Here is a 14,280-nt window from a genome sequence, read left to right as displayed (position 1 = left end):
ATGGTGAAAGGCTGCAATCAGAAGAAATGAGTTGAATTGCGGAGATATTCTCTCCTATGGGGAAAATGACTTTGGTCCGAACCGTGTTAGCCATGGCAACTTCGATGGACCTTGAAGTAGAGCAAATGGATGTGAAGACAACATTTCTTCACGTGACCTAAAAGAAGAATTTTATATGGAGCAACCTGAAGGGTTCTGAGCTCCATAACAAGAAAGTTTGGTATGTCGGTTGAAGAAAAGTCTATACAATTTGAAGCAAGCACCTCGGCAGTGGTACAAAAAATTTGAATTCTTCATGACTGATCACAAGTTTATGAAAACAGAAGACGACCACTGCGTAATTTGTGAAGAGGTATAAGACTGGAGATTTTCTAATTTTGTTCTTATATGTTAACAATATGCTGATCGTAGGGTAAGACAAGATAAGGATAGCTGCCTTGAAGAAGACGTTAAGCTCGTCCTTCGCGATGAAGGAACTCGGTTCTGCAATGCAGATACTCGGCTCTGCAATGCAGATACTCAAAATCAAGATTATCCAAGATAGACAAAAGAAGCTATTGTGGCTGAGTCAAGAAAAATACATTGAGAATATTCTGAAGAGATTCAGCATGGACAAAGCCAAAACAGTGAGCACCCCCTTAGCCGGAGATATTAAGCTGAACCAGAAATAATGTCCAAGATCTGATGAAGATAAAGATGAGATGTTGAAGATCCAGTACCAATCCGCTATCGAAAGCTTGGAGTATGCAATGATTTGCACGAGACTCGACTTGGCATATGTTGTTGGAATAGTAAGCTAGTATCTGCCAAACCCCGAAAAAGAACACTGGGAAGCATTGAAGTGGATTTTCAAGTATCTCAGAAGAATAACAAAATTGTGCCTCCGATTTGGAGAAGGTAAAGTCGAGTTGCAAGGCTGTACGAATGTTGACTTAGGGGGAGATTTCGGCTCGAGAAAGTCGACAACGGGATATATGATGACTTTTGCAGTAGGAGCTATCTCCCGGCAATCAAAACTACAGAAATGTGTGGCACTTTCAACAATCGAGGCCGAGTATATAGTCGCGACTGAGGCAGGCAAATAAATGTTGTGGTTGAAGAAGTTTCTCTCTGAACTCGGGCATGATCAAGACAAGAACGAGCTGGAATGTGACAATCAAAGCGCCTTTCATCTTGCGAAGAATTTGACCTATCACTCCCACACTAAGCAAACTGATGTGAGGTATCACAGGATCCGGGATGTGGTGGAAGGTGAAGAGCTCGAACTTGTCAAAGTGCACACCGACCTGAATTGGTCCGACATGATGACGAAGCCGGTACCAACAAGGAAATTTGAAGACTGGTGTGAAGGTGTCTGGTTACTGCTGATGTTGATGCATTGAAGTCGGAAGGGGAAGATTTGCTGGACTTCCTCCTTAATGCTAAGCCCAAAGCCCATTGAGGGGTTTGAAAACCCTAAACCTTCTTCTTTCCCCTATAAATACATTAGTTGTGGGATTGAGGTAGGTTAGAAGAAGATAAAGAGAAGAAAAAGGTTGACTTGTGAGATTTGAGGGTTTTGAGTGAAAAGCTAAAAGCTTTGATTTTGTGAACACCTCTAGGGAGAAGCTTGAGTGTTATAACTCCTTAGGGAAGTTTGAAAGAAAACCACCATTGTAGGTGAAGTTTGAGTGTACCACTATTGTTGGTGAAACTTGATTCTTGTAACCCATTATTTTCATAATGGAAGTTTGATTCTGGATTAATGTTTCGTGGATTTTTACTTCTTCACATTGGAGAAGGTTTTCTCATGTTAAAATCTATTGTGTTCTTCTCTCTCTTCTCTGTGTTTTCCAATTCCCCACTGCGTTAGCCGACCTGATAATTCAGACTGACTTCTTTGACTCAGCCGAGTTCCTAGATCAACGTTTGACTTTCGCAAAATTTCTTAGCTAAATTGTGGGAACCGAGTTCCCAACATTTAATCACTGGATATAGGAAGAGACAATCAAACAAGAGTTTATAAAGAAAAGAATAAAGTCCATTTTCAGTCCCTAACAAAAAATACAGTCCCCACTTTCGTCCTTTACAAAAAAAAAAAATCAATCTTTAGTTCCTCTACAATTTCAATTCTTTGAAAATATGATCCTTCGTAAATCAATGAAGATATAATTTAGTCCCTAATGCAGTATTTATAGAGGGGATAGGATATTTATATTACTAAATTTCTGCGATGTATTCTTCTTAATTTTTTACACTACAGTGAAGTCAAACCTGGCGATGACCTGTTTTTTCTTTTGGTTGTTGTATGCGTATCTGTCAGAGTGAATCAGAAGTTTGTAACTAGAAGTTTTGACCTTTGATTAAGTAGGAGGAGGACACCTTTCTTCCTCATTATCTGTTTTGGCGATTTTCTAAGTTACTGTTCTGCAGGACATTTTCCTTGTCAGCACAACAGATATTCTTCGCCAGATGCATTAAAATAATATAATTAGTTTTTATTCTACAATTAATTAAAACCGCGTGAATTTTGTAGTTAATTTTGATGCGAAAATTGTTGGGGTTAGCCCGAGTACCGACTCTTAACATTAATCAATTAATATCCCTCTTTTATTAACTATCAGAAATCCCCTTCCTTGGATAATTCCTCCCGTGATCAAAACTCAGAAGCATATCAGGCGTAGAGTGTAGTTTTAAACTTCTATCATTCCGTCATCTCAGCCCTACCAAATCAAACCACAATTGCAATTGACTATAACATGCGGGGTCATAATGTAAATTTAGTAATTTCGAATGTTTAATTCAAAATTATTGCTGGTCAAAATTGGATTGATGGTGAAATATGAACTAGATTTCCTTCTAACCAATTTAATAATCACACGCTACGACCCATCTTTCTGCCATCACAGTTTGACTTTCATTTTCTTAAAACGGTTACTGACCCGTTGTTTAGTGTTTACACTCTTTATTTTTGTTTTCCTCTCCCATATAGCCAGAGTTGATAATATTAATAATTGTTGTGCTTATCAGCTTATGTCAAACATCAAATAGTTGATAATATTAATATAATTATTGCCGGGTCAAACCTGACTTCAGTCCCATCAGAAACTGTCAAAGACATGGCATATGCATCCTCCAACCACAATAATAGCAACCCTTTCTCCGTGAGAGAGAGAAATTGATCCAAAGATGGTTACCTCAAAACAATACTGGGCAACCTTTTACACACTTCTCCCCCTGTTTGGGATGCTAAGCTTGGCAACCCAATCATTTCCTACTTACGTTGGATCTTACTGTAACAACAATACCACATACGCACCTGACAGCAGACTAGGTAACAATCTGAATGTCCTACTCTATACTCTAACAACCAATGCCTCCCAACAACAGGACGGTTACTACATGACAATCATGGGCTTCGGAACCACTGATGCAGTCAACGGCCTGTTTCTCTGCCGCGGCGACCTCAACACCACCATGTGCCAACAGTGTGTCGCCACCGCCGCCAAAGAGATAACACGCCGCTGCACCAACCAAACCGAGGCCGTGATCTGGTACGAGGAGTGTTTATTGCGTTACACAAACAGGTACTTCAAGTACTACAGCATCGTCCCCGGATTGTACCTGCCGGATGGTAACAACGTATCTGCCGTTGACTTGCAACGGTTCAACCAATCATTGTTTAGTTTGTTCGATGAGTTGACAACGGAAGCGGCGAATTCCCCGTCTGCAAAGAAATTCGCCACCGGGGAAGTTGGAGTAACCAGCTCTCAGACGGTGTATGGGTTGGCGCAGTGCACCACAGACTTAACGAGTTCTCAGTGTGAGACGTGCTTACAAAGTGCCATTGGAACTCTTCCGGCGTGTTGCAGTGGACAACAAGGCGCAAGTGCTATGCTTTCGTCCTGTATTGTCAGATATGAACTGTACCCATTTTACAGTAAAACAGGGTTACCATCTTCATCTTCTTCAGGTAATGCACTGAACCTATTCATAAGCTCTTATTTTTATTCCCCGTTTTATGCCAGGCTCATCTTATATATAATTTGCAAGAGAATAGTATAAATTATTAAAATTGATTATTTATATGATATTAGAGGTTCCGTGATGTGTTCGATACTGGCAGTCACTCATCTTTTTTGTGGAATTTTTTATTACAAATAAGTTAGAGCTGATGCATCGTCCACTTTTCAAGTCCAATAAATCCTATCATAAGAAATATGTTAGAGAAATATATAAATTATTAATGCATCTTTATTTAATAACTTACTCTTTTTTTGAGTTGAATTGATTCTTTACCCAAACTATTTTGAATATACAAGTTTATTATACCTATACGTAACGAATGGCTCATGTAGACAGAGAAATCTCAGCCCTATAAAATACAAATCAACCATGATGGGAGAATATATTAAGATAAAATGATGATTTGAAAAGAACAACCGCTGATTTATATATTTACGGCTGAAATCCTCTCAGATATTCTCTAGAATCGATAAATATAATAGGTTATTATAGGCGGACTAACTAATCGAAGTTTAATATAAGTTTTAGTATTATTTTTTGGTTAGTTATCTAATTGACAGAGCCTCAACCTGAACTTACTTACCCCGAATATTGTTGTGCAGGGAAAAATAAACTTGGAACAAAAACAATTGTCATCATTGTTTTCGCGGTCTTCATTCCGGTAAAACTCTTACTTTTAGGCTGGTACTGCCTGCGGAGAAGATCCAAGACGAAACGTAGGACAATTCTAAAGGAAAATTGTACGTTATTTGAGGAAAATAATAATACAATCCCGTTTCATTTGCTTTTTCCGGTTAAATTATTAATTGGTGATTTTTTGCATGCTTACTTCAAAGAACTGTTTATTGGCTCAGTTGGGGATGAACTTAAAACTTTGGAGTCATTACAATTCAGTTTGGCTACAGTTGAAGCTGCGACAAACAAGTTTTCGCAGGAAAACAAAATAGGCAAAGGAGGATTTGGAGTTGTCTACAAGGTAAAGCAACTGAATAAAATGTATAATATATGCGAAAAATTATATTTACAAATTTTTTGTTTACAAACTCTTTACAACTTATATTATTTCTTATCGGTAAAATACTCTTGAATGAAGTCTTACTAATAAAACATAATGTAGTTTGTAAGTTTGAAAAAAAAAAAAAATTATCAATATAACCCTCTCGTAATATATATTTATGTTTGTTTTATGGCTAACCAATAAGTTATAATTTTAGGGTGTTTTTTTGGATGGACGACAAATAGCAGTGAAGAAACTCTCAAGAAGTTCAGGACAAGGTTCACATGAATTCAAAAATGAGATTTTATTAATAGCCAAACTTCAACACAGAAATTTGGTGACTTTATTAGGATTCTGCTTGGAAGATCAAGAAAAAATACTTATATATGAATATGTGCCTAACAAGAGCCTCGATTACTTTCTATTTGGTAAGAAACTTTTAGTCATACCCTCTACTTTGCATTGAATTTTAGTATGGAAAATGTTATATTTACAAACTATACTATGTCTGATCGGTAATACACTCTTGAAGAAAGTATTACCGGTCAGACATAATATAGTTTGTAAATTTGTAAAAAAAAAAGTTTGTCAATATAATCCTACTTTTTTAGTATACTTATTTTTGAAAATTGCACTTTCCTTTTCTTTTCTTTTTCTTTTTTTTTTAATTTCATTCAACTTACTTAGAAAGTTATTCCATAATTAGTTTTTTACCGAAATATTCCACCGTGAATTTGTAGATACCAAGAAGCAAAGAATATTACATTGGTTTGAGCGTTATAAAATCATAGGAGGAATTGCACGAGGAATTCTTTATCTACATGAACATTCACGACTTAAAGTCATACATCGAGATCTGAAACCTAGCAATGTGTTGTTAGATGACAATATGAATCCAAAAATATCAGATTTTGGCTTGGCAAAAATAGTTACAATAGATGAAGAACAAGGAAATACTAACAGAATTGTCGGAACATAGTAAGTAGTTATAAAAATCCTTATTACTCTTCTCATTCCATTCTTCAATTCTTTTGTTTCTTATAATTAGGTACAGATAAAATGTTTTTTTTTTCTAATATTTGGTGATTTTTTAATCATATAAATATCTGATGCACATGGTAGCACGAGCTTAATCATTATTGTTTCCTTTCTGTACTGTATTTAATTTAAAACAATTTTGCTTGAAGAAGCATCATATAGATGCTAACAATTATTGACCTCTCACTTAATTCTTCAGGTTGAATTTTTCACTTCACATCCAAGTTTAACTAACTAGCTAACTTCCATTATCAAAAATAAAATATTATGGGAATTAATGATTGTTAATTACCCGGCATACACAAAAAGACATCGTTGATTCAGTATTCAATGCACAGAATATACTTGTATTTTTAATGTCAATAAGGTTTTAATATCAATAATTTTTTTGTAGTGGTTATATGTCTCCAGAATATGCAATGCATGGCCAATTTTCTGAGAAGTCAGACGTATTTAGTTTTGGAGTCATAATTCTTGAGATAGTTAGTGCAAAGAGGAATGCTCGTCCTATTGAATCACACGATTTTGATGACCTCCTAAGCACTGTGAGTATTGAAATTTAGTATAATGTTTCCTTTTGTTGATGCTCGTATGTATAATCATCTCTTCTACTGAAAAAAAAAAAGTAACGATTCAAATACCTAATTTGTGAAATTTCAACAGGCTTGGAGACAATGGAGGAACCAAACACCCTTAGAAATATTGGACCCTAATCTAAAAGATTCATTTTCCCCCAGTGAAGTTATTAAGTGCATTCAAGTTGGTTTATTATGTGTCCAAGATAACCCAGATAATAGACCTACAATGGCAAAAATTGTTTCATATTTCGGCAGCCTTTTAGTTGAATTGCCAATTCCCGGAGAACCTGCATTTTCCATGGACAATGGAGCACCTGCCTCGAGTTCGGGTCAATCTACTAATTATTCTGCAGTATCCTCAATCAATGACATGTCTAAGAGTAATTTTTTTCCTCGATAGTTAGAGGTTGATCTTTTGTGAAATGATTATTTATCTATTTGTATTTAATAAATAAAGTTTCATGGCAAATCATTCGCTTCCAATGATGGAAATTTAGGAGGTGTATTGGATTAGGATTTTAAAATAGTTTTTTGAGATAAAAAATCCTACAAATTTTAAAAAACATTTTAGAATTGGAAAGACTTTAAAGATTTTTTTTACAATCAAGATTTCATAAGATTGGATTTTAAAGAATTTATAGGATTTGAAAGGACAATATGGATTTATAAGAATTTAAAAAACCATATGAATTTTTAACAAACATTCGAAATTACAAGAGTCAATACAAAAGGGAAATGTTATATTTACAACCTTTTTTTGTTTACAATATTTTACAACCATATTCTAAGCGGTGATTTCCGTCAATTAACGGTTATTATTCGTTGCAAATTAAATATTAATTAATGAGTTTGATTTGCAAAAGTAATAACTATTGATTGACGAAAATTAACGGCTGAGATATAATTGTAAAAGGTTGTAAACAAAAATAGGTTGTAAGTATAATCTTTCCCATAAAAAATAACAAAGAAATACAATGAAATTAATAAAAAGAGTATAACCTAATATAAATTTCTCAATCAGTAAAACATAATATAATCTTTAACAAACATTCAAAATTACTAAATAATAGCTTTTCACATATCTAATGGGTTGAAAATTATCTTCTTCATTTGGTATCAAAGCTATGCATATATGATTATAAGACCCAATTTTTTTTAATTATAAAAATAATTCTAATTTTGCATATAGAACCTAAAGTTCATGATAAAATTTTGTTTGGAATTTTTTGCAATTGACTTGAAAACCTCGGGGTTTTTAGAATTTTCTAACCATATGAATCTGAAATTTTGGGTTTAATTACATGAAAGTTTCGAAAATTTCTCAAATTTTTTCAATCGATATATTGAAACCTTAAATTGCTTTGGAGCTTTTAAGAAACAAGCTTTTAGTTATCTATTGACACAAAAATTGTTTGAAATTGTTTCCTATAGTGAAGGAATTTCGTTTGTGAATGTATTGTTACGAAATATAGGATTCATATTATGAAAGTTTCAATCTTTCTTTAAATTGATATTGTTTCATTGATATAAAACGAAAAATTATTTTGAGAGTTTTAGTGTCCCTGTTATTTTTCACTGTTTTATGTTGTTTTTAATACAAAAATCACACATTTTTGTGCCAAGAAAAAACGCGACCCATAGCTTGAAAAATCACTTTTTAAACTTTCAAAATTTCTCAAAAATGGCTCAAAAATATGTTATTTTTGAGATAGATTATATTAAAATCTCGTTGATTTGTTGTTTCTGGGTTGTTTTGTGATGAAAATCACTCAAAAATATGCTCCCTTTTTTTTTAGTTTTGACGAAGCTCCCATGGCGGAACCTAATTTTGAGCAGTCAACTTGCCAAAAGAAAAAAAAAACACTTCAATAGAAAAATCTCAAGAATTACTAAGGGTTTGGGTTAAATTGTGAGAGAGACATCTTATTTATATTTTTCACTAAAAAAGCCTCACGAAATTCAATCCAATAGAAAATCCATTAAAATCGTCGTATTTTTGAATATCACAAGATTGTGATTCCATTGTTTAAAATCCAGATTGAATACCAACGGATTTGGACGGATTCTAAAATAATCCTTTAAAATCCTAATCGAATACAACGTGACTTTTTTACCATCCATTAACATCCATTAAAATCCTAATCGAATACCAACGGATATTTTTGTCCAAAAATAATCTATTAAAATCTTTTGAAATCTCAGTCCAATACACTCCCTTAAACTAGTGCAAGTTTTGGTCGTTGCACTAGCTGTATCATAACTTTTGGAAGTATGTGCAGGTTATTTTATAGGGAATAAAGTTTTTAAAGTGAATTTAAAAAAATTTGTCTAATGCTCATCAAAATGTTATAGTTTTGGGGTTAAAAAATTAGAACAATAAAAAATATTATAATCTTAAAATAAATTAAAATTATAAATATATCTCAATTTTCTTCCTAAAATGACGTCATTTCAGTGAATATTAGATAGATTTTTCTAAAGTAACTTTAGAAAAAATTAACCCTATTTTATAAACCTGAATGCATTTGCTTCATAATTCTTTCAGATGCGATGCTGCATACTGTTAGTAATTTTGTTATAAAATATTGAAAAATATGCTAATTAATTAACTTGTATATACATGAAATTTTATCTAAAAAAATGCTATGGTTATAAATTGTGTACCCAAATCTCCTATGTTTGAAAGGGAAGGAAAGAAATTTTGACTTTTACATGAACATTTTATTTTCTCCCCTTGATCTAGACATTGAGAATTTTTTTTTGAAAATTTTGATTCCTCTCTTTTTTTTTTTTGATAACATGATTCCTCTCTTTTCCCCCATCTAATACAAATATAGTTTTTTCATAGGCTTTAATTTTTCTACAATGAATGTAGATAAGTTATCTACATTTGCTCTCAAAACGACGTCGTTTTGGGTTGAAAAGTTAAAAAATGGGGTTTGATTTTCTCATGTTGCATGAGAATTCAACTATCATGTTGTGACTCAATTAGCGATGGACCCTACATTTATTAAAAAAAAAAAAAATTACACGCAAATCGAAGGGTCACAACATGAGAATTGAATTCTTATGCAACATGAAAAAATATTTTCCCTTAAAAAATATAATGAAAAAGACTATTATAACCTTGAAATAAATTATAATTACAAAAATACTTTAATTTTTGTCTCAAAATAATGTCGTTTTGGGCTCAACGTAGATAAATTATCTACATTGAGTATAAATAAGGCGACCCCTTTTTCATATATTATGTAATAATGAATATTGAAGCAACAATAACAATTAACATAATATAACCCTTAACCCTCAATTCAACCAAAATATATAAATCTTTCCAAATAAGATTATTTCTTGTTTCAGTCCTATGCAAGAATCTGCATGTTTCATAATATTATTGCTTGTCTGGTTAAAAATACTCCTTGACATCTTTTCCTCATTGTCATTAACAATCTGCTGGTGTTAAACACTGACTTTATTTCAGAACTTGGTGAATAACCAACTGGCCTCACCTTAGAAGCATTCTTCGGTATATTTTTATTTTTATTTTTTTTCCAAATTTTAGGGGAGTGGTATTTTGCAAAATTACAAGCAAAAGCAAAGTTACTATTAAATTGAAAATAAACCAATGTCCATTTAGATTTGCTTACAGTAATTTTTCAATGAAGCAACGGGTCGAGAAGACAGTTGAATCCTATAAACAATTACACAATAACCGTTTAAACATTTCCTAAAGACATGTCTTCCTTCATGCTGTACTCACACTCAGTGAAAAGTTTTGATATCTTGCACCAACTTTATCATAGAAACCATGTAGTAAGTAACAATGTATCTCTCCCACAACTGCAGAGTTTTCGTTTTTGTTTTAATCTCAATTTCTGTGCTCATTAGCCCCAATAATTCCCTGCCAACCTACAATTTCCATATCTGTGAAGATCCATCAGAAAATGCAACTGATGCCAATTTCCAATCCAACCTGACTTCCCTATTGGATTCTTTATCTTTAAAAGTTTCACTCCAGAGCTTCTACAATGATAGTATTTCTAGTAACCTCTATGGCCTCTTCCTATGCAGGGGTGATGTTTCCAGTGACACATGCCAAAATTGTACCAGAACTGCAAGTGAAGAAATCAAAACCCGATGTGAATATAACACAAGTGCAATCATCTGGTATGAAAAATGCATGCTTCGGTACTCCAAAAAAAACTTCTTTGGAAAGGCACAAACTTATCCAGAAGCATTCATGTGGAACGTCAACAATAGAACTTCACCCATTCAAGATGATATCGAAGCACAAGCTCTGATTTACCAATTAATAAAAGAAGCCTCAAATACGGATATGCTGTTCAAAACAGGAAAATCATTGGGGAAAAATGAGTCTCAGAATAGATATGGGTTGGTTCAATGCACAAGAGATATAAATGGGAGTTCATGCGCCACTTGTTTGTCTCAGTTGATGAAGGAGGCTCAACAGTTTTGCCAACACAAGGTTGGGTGGCGCATAATGGGTCCAAGTTGCAATATAAGGTATGAGAGGTATATCTTCTATCAGCATACTTTGGTGCCACCAGATATCTCTACAAAGCAGCTTGTCCTACCAGTTATACCAATTACAGTTGTTGCGATCCTTTTGGGTTTAGGGTGGGTTTCATGTTCTCTCTGGAAAAGCAGAAAAAGAGGTACTTTGAAACAGTGAAGCCAAGGAAGTTTCTAGTTTCTACTAAATTTTGTTATATTTGCCAAATCTTTCCTAACGAGATTTTAATTCAGGAGGTGGAACAAGTGATGAAATTCAAGTCAAGAATTTGAAAAGCTCAAGAAGGTCACACTTTAAGAAGCAAGGAATGAATGCAACACATGAAGACAACAGTGGAGAAGTGCACTATTTTAGTTTGAGAACGATTAAGGTTGCTACCAACTATTTCTCTGATGGAGCTAAGCTTGGGGAAGGTGGCTTCGGACCAGTTTTCAAGGTTGTACTGCATTTTTTCTTACTTCTTAGCATTTTTAGTTACAATTGCATGTGATTTTAGTTTCACAAGAAAATAACTGTTTGTCACAAAAGTAGCAATGGTTCTCTGATAAAACATACAAATAGTAGTATTGCATACTCAAAATTCACTAACTGTCAATGCACTGCACTATCCAATTCCGATACGAAATCAACCTCATTTCCAATAGCAAACTAGCAAGCTACATTTAGCTTTCATTTTTTCTTAAATCATGAATCTCTGGCAAGCATACAGGGGAAGTTGATTAATGGCAAGGAAATAGCAGTTAAAAGGCTTTTATTCAAATCAAGGCAAGGCCTTGAAGAATTCAAGAATGAAATGGTGTTAATCGCCAAACTTCAACACAGAAATCTTGTCAGGCTTTTGGGATGCTGCCTCGATGAAAATGAAAAGCTTCTTGTCTATGAGTACATGACCAACACTAGTCTCGACGTTTTCCTGTTTGGTTAGCTCTTTATGTCCCTCTATGATTTGTTGTCTGTATTTCTTTATGTATGTCATAGATACTAATGAGGAGTTTCCTTCTACTCTTATCCTGGCCAAGCAGATCCAAACAAACGTATAGAGCTGGAGTGGCCAAAGCGGGTTAAAATTATAAATGGAATTGCAAAAGGCCTTCTGTATTTACACGAGGACTCAAGGCTGAAAATTATCCATAGGGATTTAAAAGCTAGCAATGTGTTGCTAGATGAAGAGATGAACCCAAAGATATCAGACTTTGGGACTGCTAGGATTTTTGGGGGCAATCAAATTGAAGCAACCACTGAAAGAGTTGTTGGTACATAGTAAGTACTTTCAGTTCTAATATCTCAATGTAAATCCATATGACCGATACTGTAAAATATTTTCTTCCCACTAAATACAGCATTAGTTTATAAATGCAGCATAGTGAAAATTCACCATGTTACTTTTCCTGTTGCCGGCTAATCCCCGTACCTGCAGTTTATAGCTCATTAAGATCATGCTATGTATGACATTGGACAAAATTGACATTAATCCTTCCTTATAAGGGTGAATCTACGGTTCTAAGGATATTTTCCTAATTACTGATAGTGTCTACTGTATAAAGTCCTATCCAATAAATTTTAAACTATTGATTTTGAAAGAGGCATATTCAATTGAAGTGTATTAAATACAGCAGCACTATAATATGCCTTCTATGACCCTCTGACCTCTCATAAAAGCCAACTAATGTTATATTTCTTAATCCGGTTGCTGCAGTGGTTACATGGCACCAGAATATGCCTTGGAGGGGTTATTTTCCATCAAGTCTGATGTTTACAGCTTCGGAGTTCTGATACTAGAAATTATGAGCGGGAGAAAGAACACTGGCTTCTACCAATCAGAGCGTGGTCATTGTAGTGGACAAAGCCTTATATCCGATGTAAAGCTTTTTTTTTTTGCCTCCAAATTTGTATTTCTTGAGCCCCTTTAACAGTTTACAAAATTTATAATATTACTGATGGTGATTTCATCTATGTCATTTTTCTGAAATATAATACATATTTACAAGCAATTAATGATGAAGTCACAACTCTAATCTCACCCCTATACGAGATTTAACAGGCATGGCGACTCTGGAGTGAAGGCAAGGGACTTCAATTTATGGATCCTTTCTTGGTCAACTCTTGCCCCATAGGTGAGGCGTTGAGATGGATCCATATTGGGTTGTTGTGCGTTCAAGAAAGACCCATGGATAGGCCCACCATATCATCAGTTGTTCTCATGCTTGGAAGTGCCATTAATATTCCTCGACCATCTGCACCTCCATTTTCCATAGGCAGATATTTTGCATCTGAACAATCTTCAACCACTGGAAGAGAGATTGACTTTCTACCATCTTCAAGTAATGATTCTATTAAGGAAGTTTAATAAGACCGAAATGTTCCTGCTACTTATTGGAGATTGTTAGATCATTTATGGAATTTATTTGTATATTAAATTTTCCTATTTCCTACCTCATTTCTTATAGCTTGCTATACCCGTTGGGAAAAAGATCAATGCTTGGTTTCTTCTGTGTTTTATCTTCTTTCTCATTAACACAAAAGAAGGAAAATATTATATTGTACGGATGTGTTCTTGTGCTCCCACTCAACAACCTTTTCGCAAAAAAATTAATTTATTACAATTTAAATAAATAATTATAAACTTATTGTTATTTTAAAATTATTTATACGTGTATTGCAGTGTTACGTCCAGATTGAACGTCACCCGTCACCTCTAAGTTGGGTGTCAACACCAGACAAGTCACGCCTAAATTAGACGTGAGTGCCTCGTGAGTAATGTCTAACTTAGATATAAACGCTCAATCCGAGCATGACACACTACAATACACGTAAATAGTTTCAAAACAACAATAAATTCATAATTATTTATTTAAATTATAATAAATTATTTTTTTTCCTCAGTAATACACCCTCCTTCGACTTCGAGTAAGGGATGTGCATGGGTCGAACCGAACCGGATTTTTTGAAAATTCGAACCGAATTGGTTTAAATGGTTCGGTTCGGTTCGGAAGTGGTTCGGTTTGGTTCAAAACTGGTTCGGTTCAGAACCGGTTCGAAACCGGTTCAGGTCTACCCTCTTTTGAAAAAAAAATTAAAAATTTAAAAATAAAGTTATAAAAATTAATTTGGTTTGATTTAAAAATGGT

The 14,280-nt window shown here is 34.0% G+C and overlaps 1 protein-coding gene across 1 annotated transcript; it reads left to right on the top strand.

The window, feature by feature from the left end:
• Positions 1-3,168: 3,168 nt before the first annotated feature.
• Positions 3,169-13,512, top strand: LOC133299182 (cysteine-rich receptor-like protein kinase 25). The gene is made up of 13 exons (XM_061498626.1): positions 3,169-3,952; positions 4,608-4,745; positions 4,860-4,981; positions 5,220-5,430; positions 5,743-5,980; positions 6,435-6,585; positions 6,704-6,998; positions 10,551-11,294; positions 11,386-11,588; positions 11,862-12,072; positions 12,175-12,412; positions 12,849-13,011; positions 13,194-13,512. The coding sequence occupies exons 1-13, from the start codon at positions 3,169-3,171 to the stop codon at positions 13,497-13,499; spliced, it is 3,804 nt and encodes a 1,267-aa protein (XP_061354610.1). The 3' UTR covers positions 13,500-13,512.
• The last annotated feature ends 768 nt before the right edge of the window (positions 13,513-14,280 follow it).

This window comes from Gastrolobium bilobum, unplaced genomic scaffold (genome assembly GCF_033153095.1).
Source record: "Gastrolobium bilobum isolate Gb01-03AN ecotype WA unplaced genomic scaffold, APGP_CSIRO_Gbil_v1 utg500, whole genome shotgun sequence".
Classification (NCBI taxonomy): Eukaryota; Viridiplantae; Streptophyta; class Magnoliopsida; order Fabales; family Fabaceae; genus Gastrolobium; species Gastrolobium bilobum.
The sequence above is the reverse complement of the archived record's forward strand: the minus strand, read 5'-3'. Positions and strand labels throughout refer to the sequence as shown.

Bases quoted from the DNA above. Each gene is read 5' to 3' on its own strand.
- LOC133299182 (XM_061498626.1), top strand. From the start codon at position 3,169: ATGGTTACCTCAAAACAATACTGGGCAACCTTTTACACACTTCTCCCC. The intron at 3,953-4,607 runs GTAATGCACTGA...ATTGTTGTGCAG, and splicing joins ACCATCTTCATCTTCTTCAG to GGAAAAATAAACTTGGAACA. The intron at 11,295-11,385 runs GTACTTTGAAAC...ATTTTAATTCAG, and splicing joins CTGGAAAAGCAGAAAAAGAG to GAGGTGGAACAAGTGATGAA.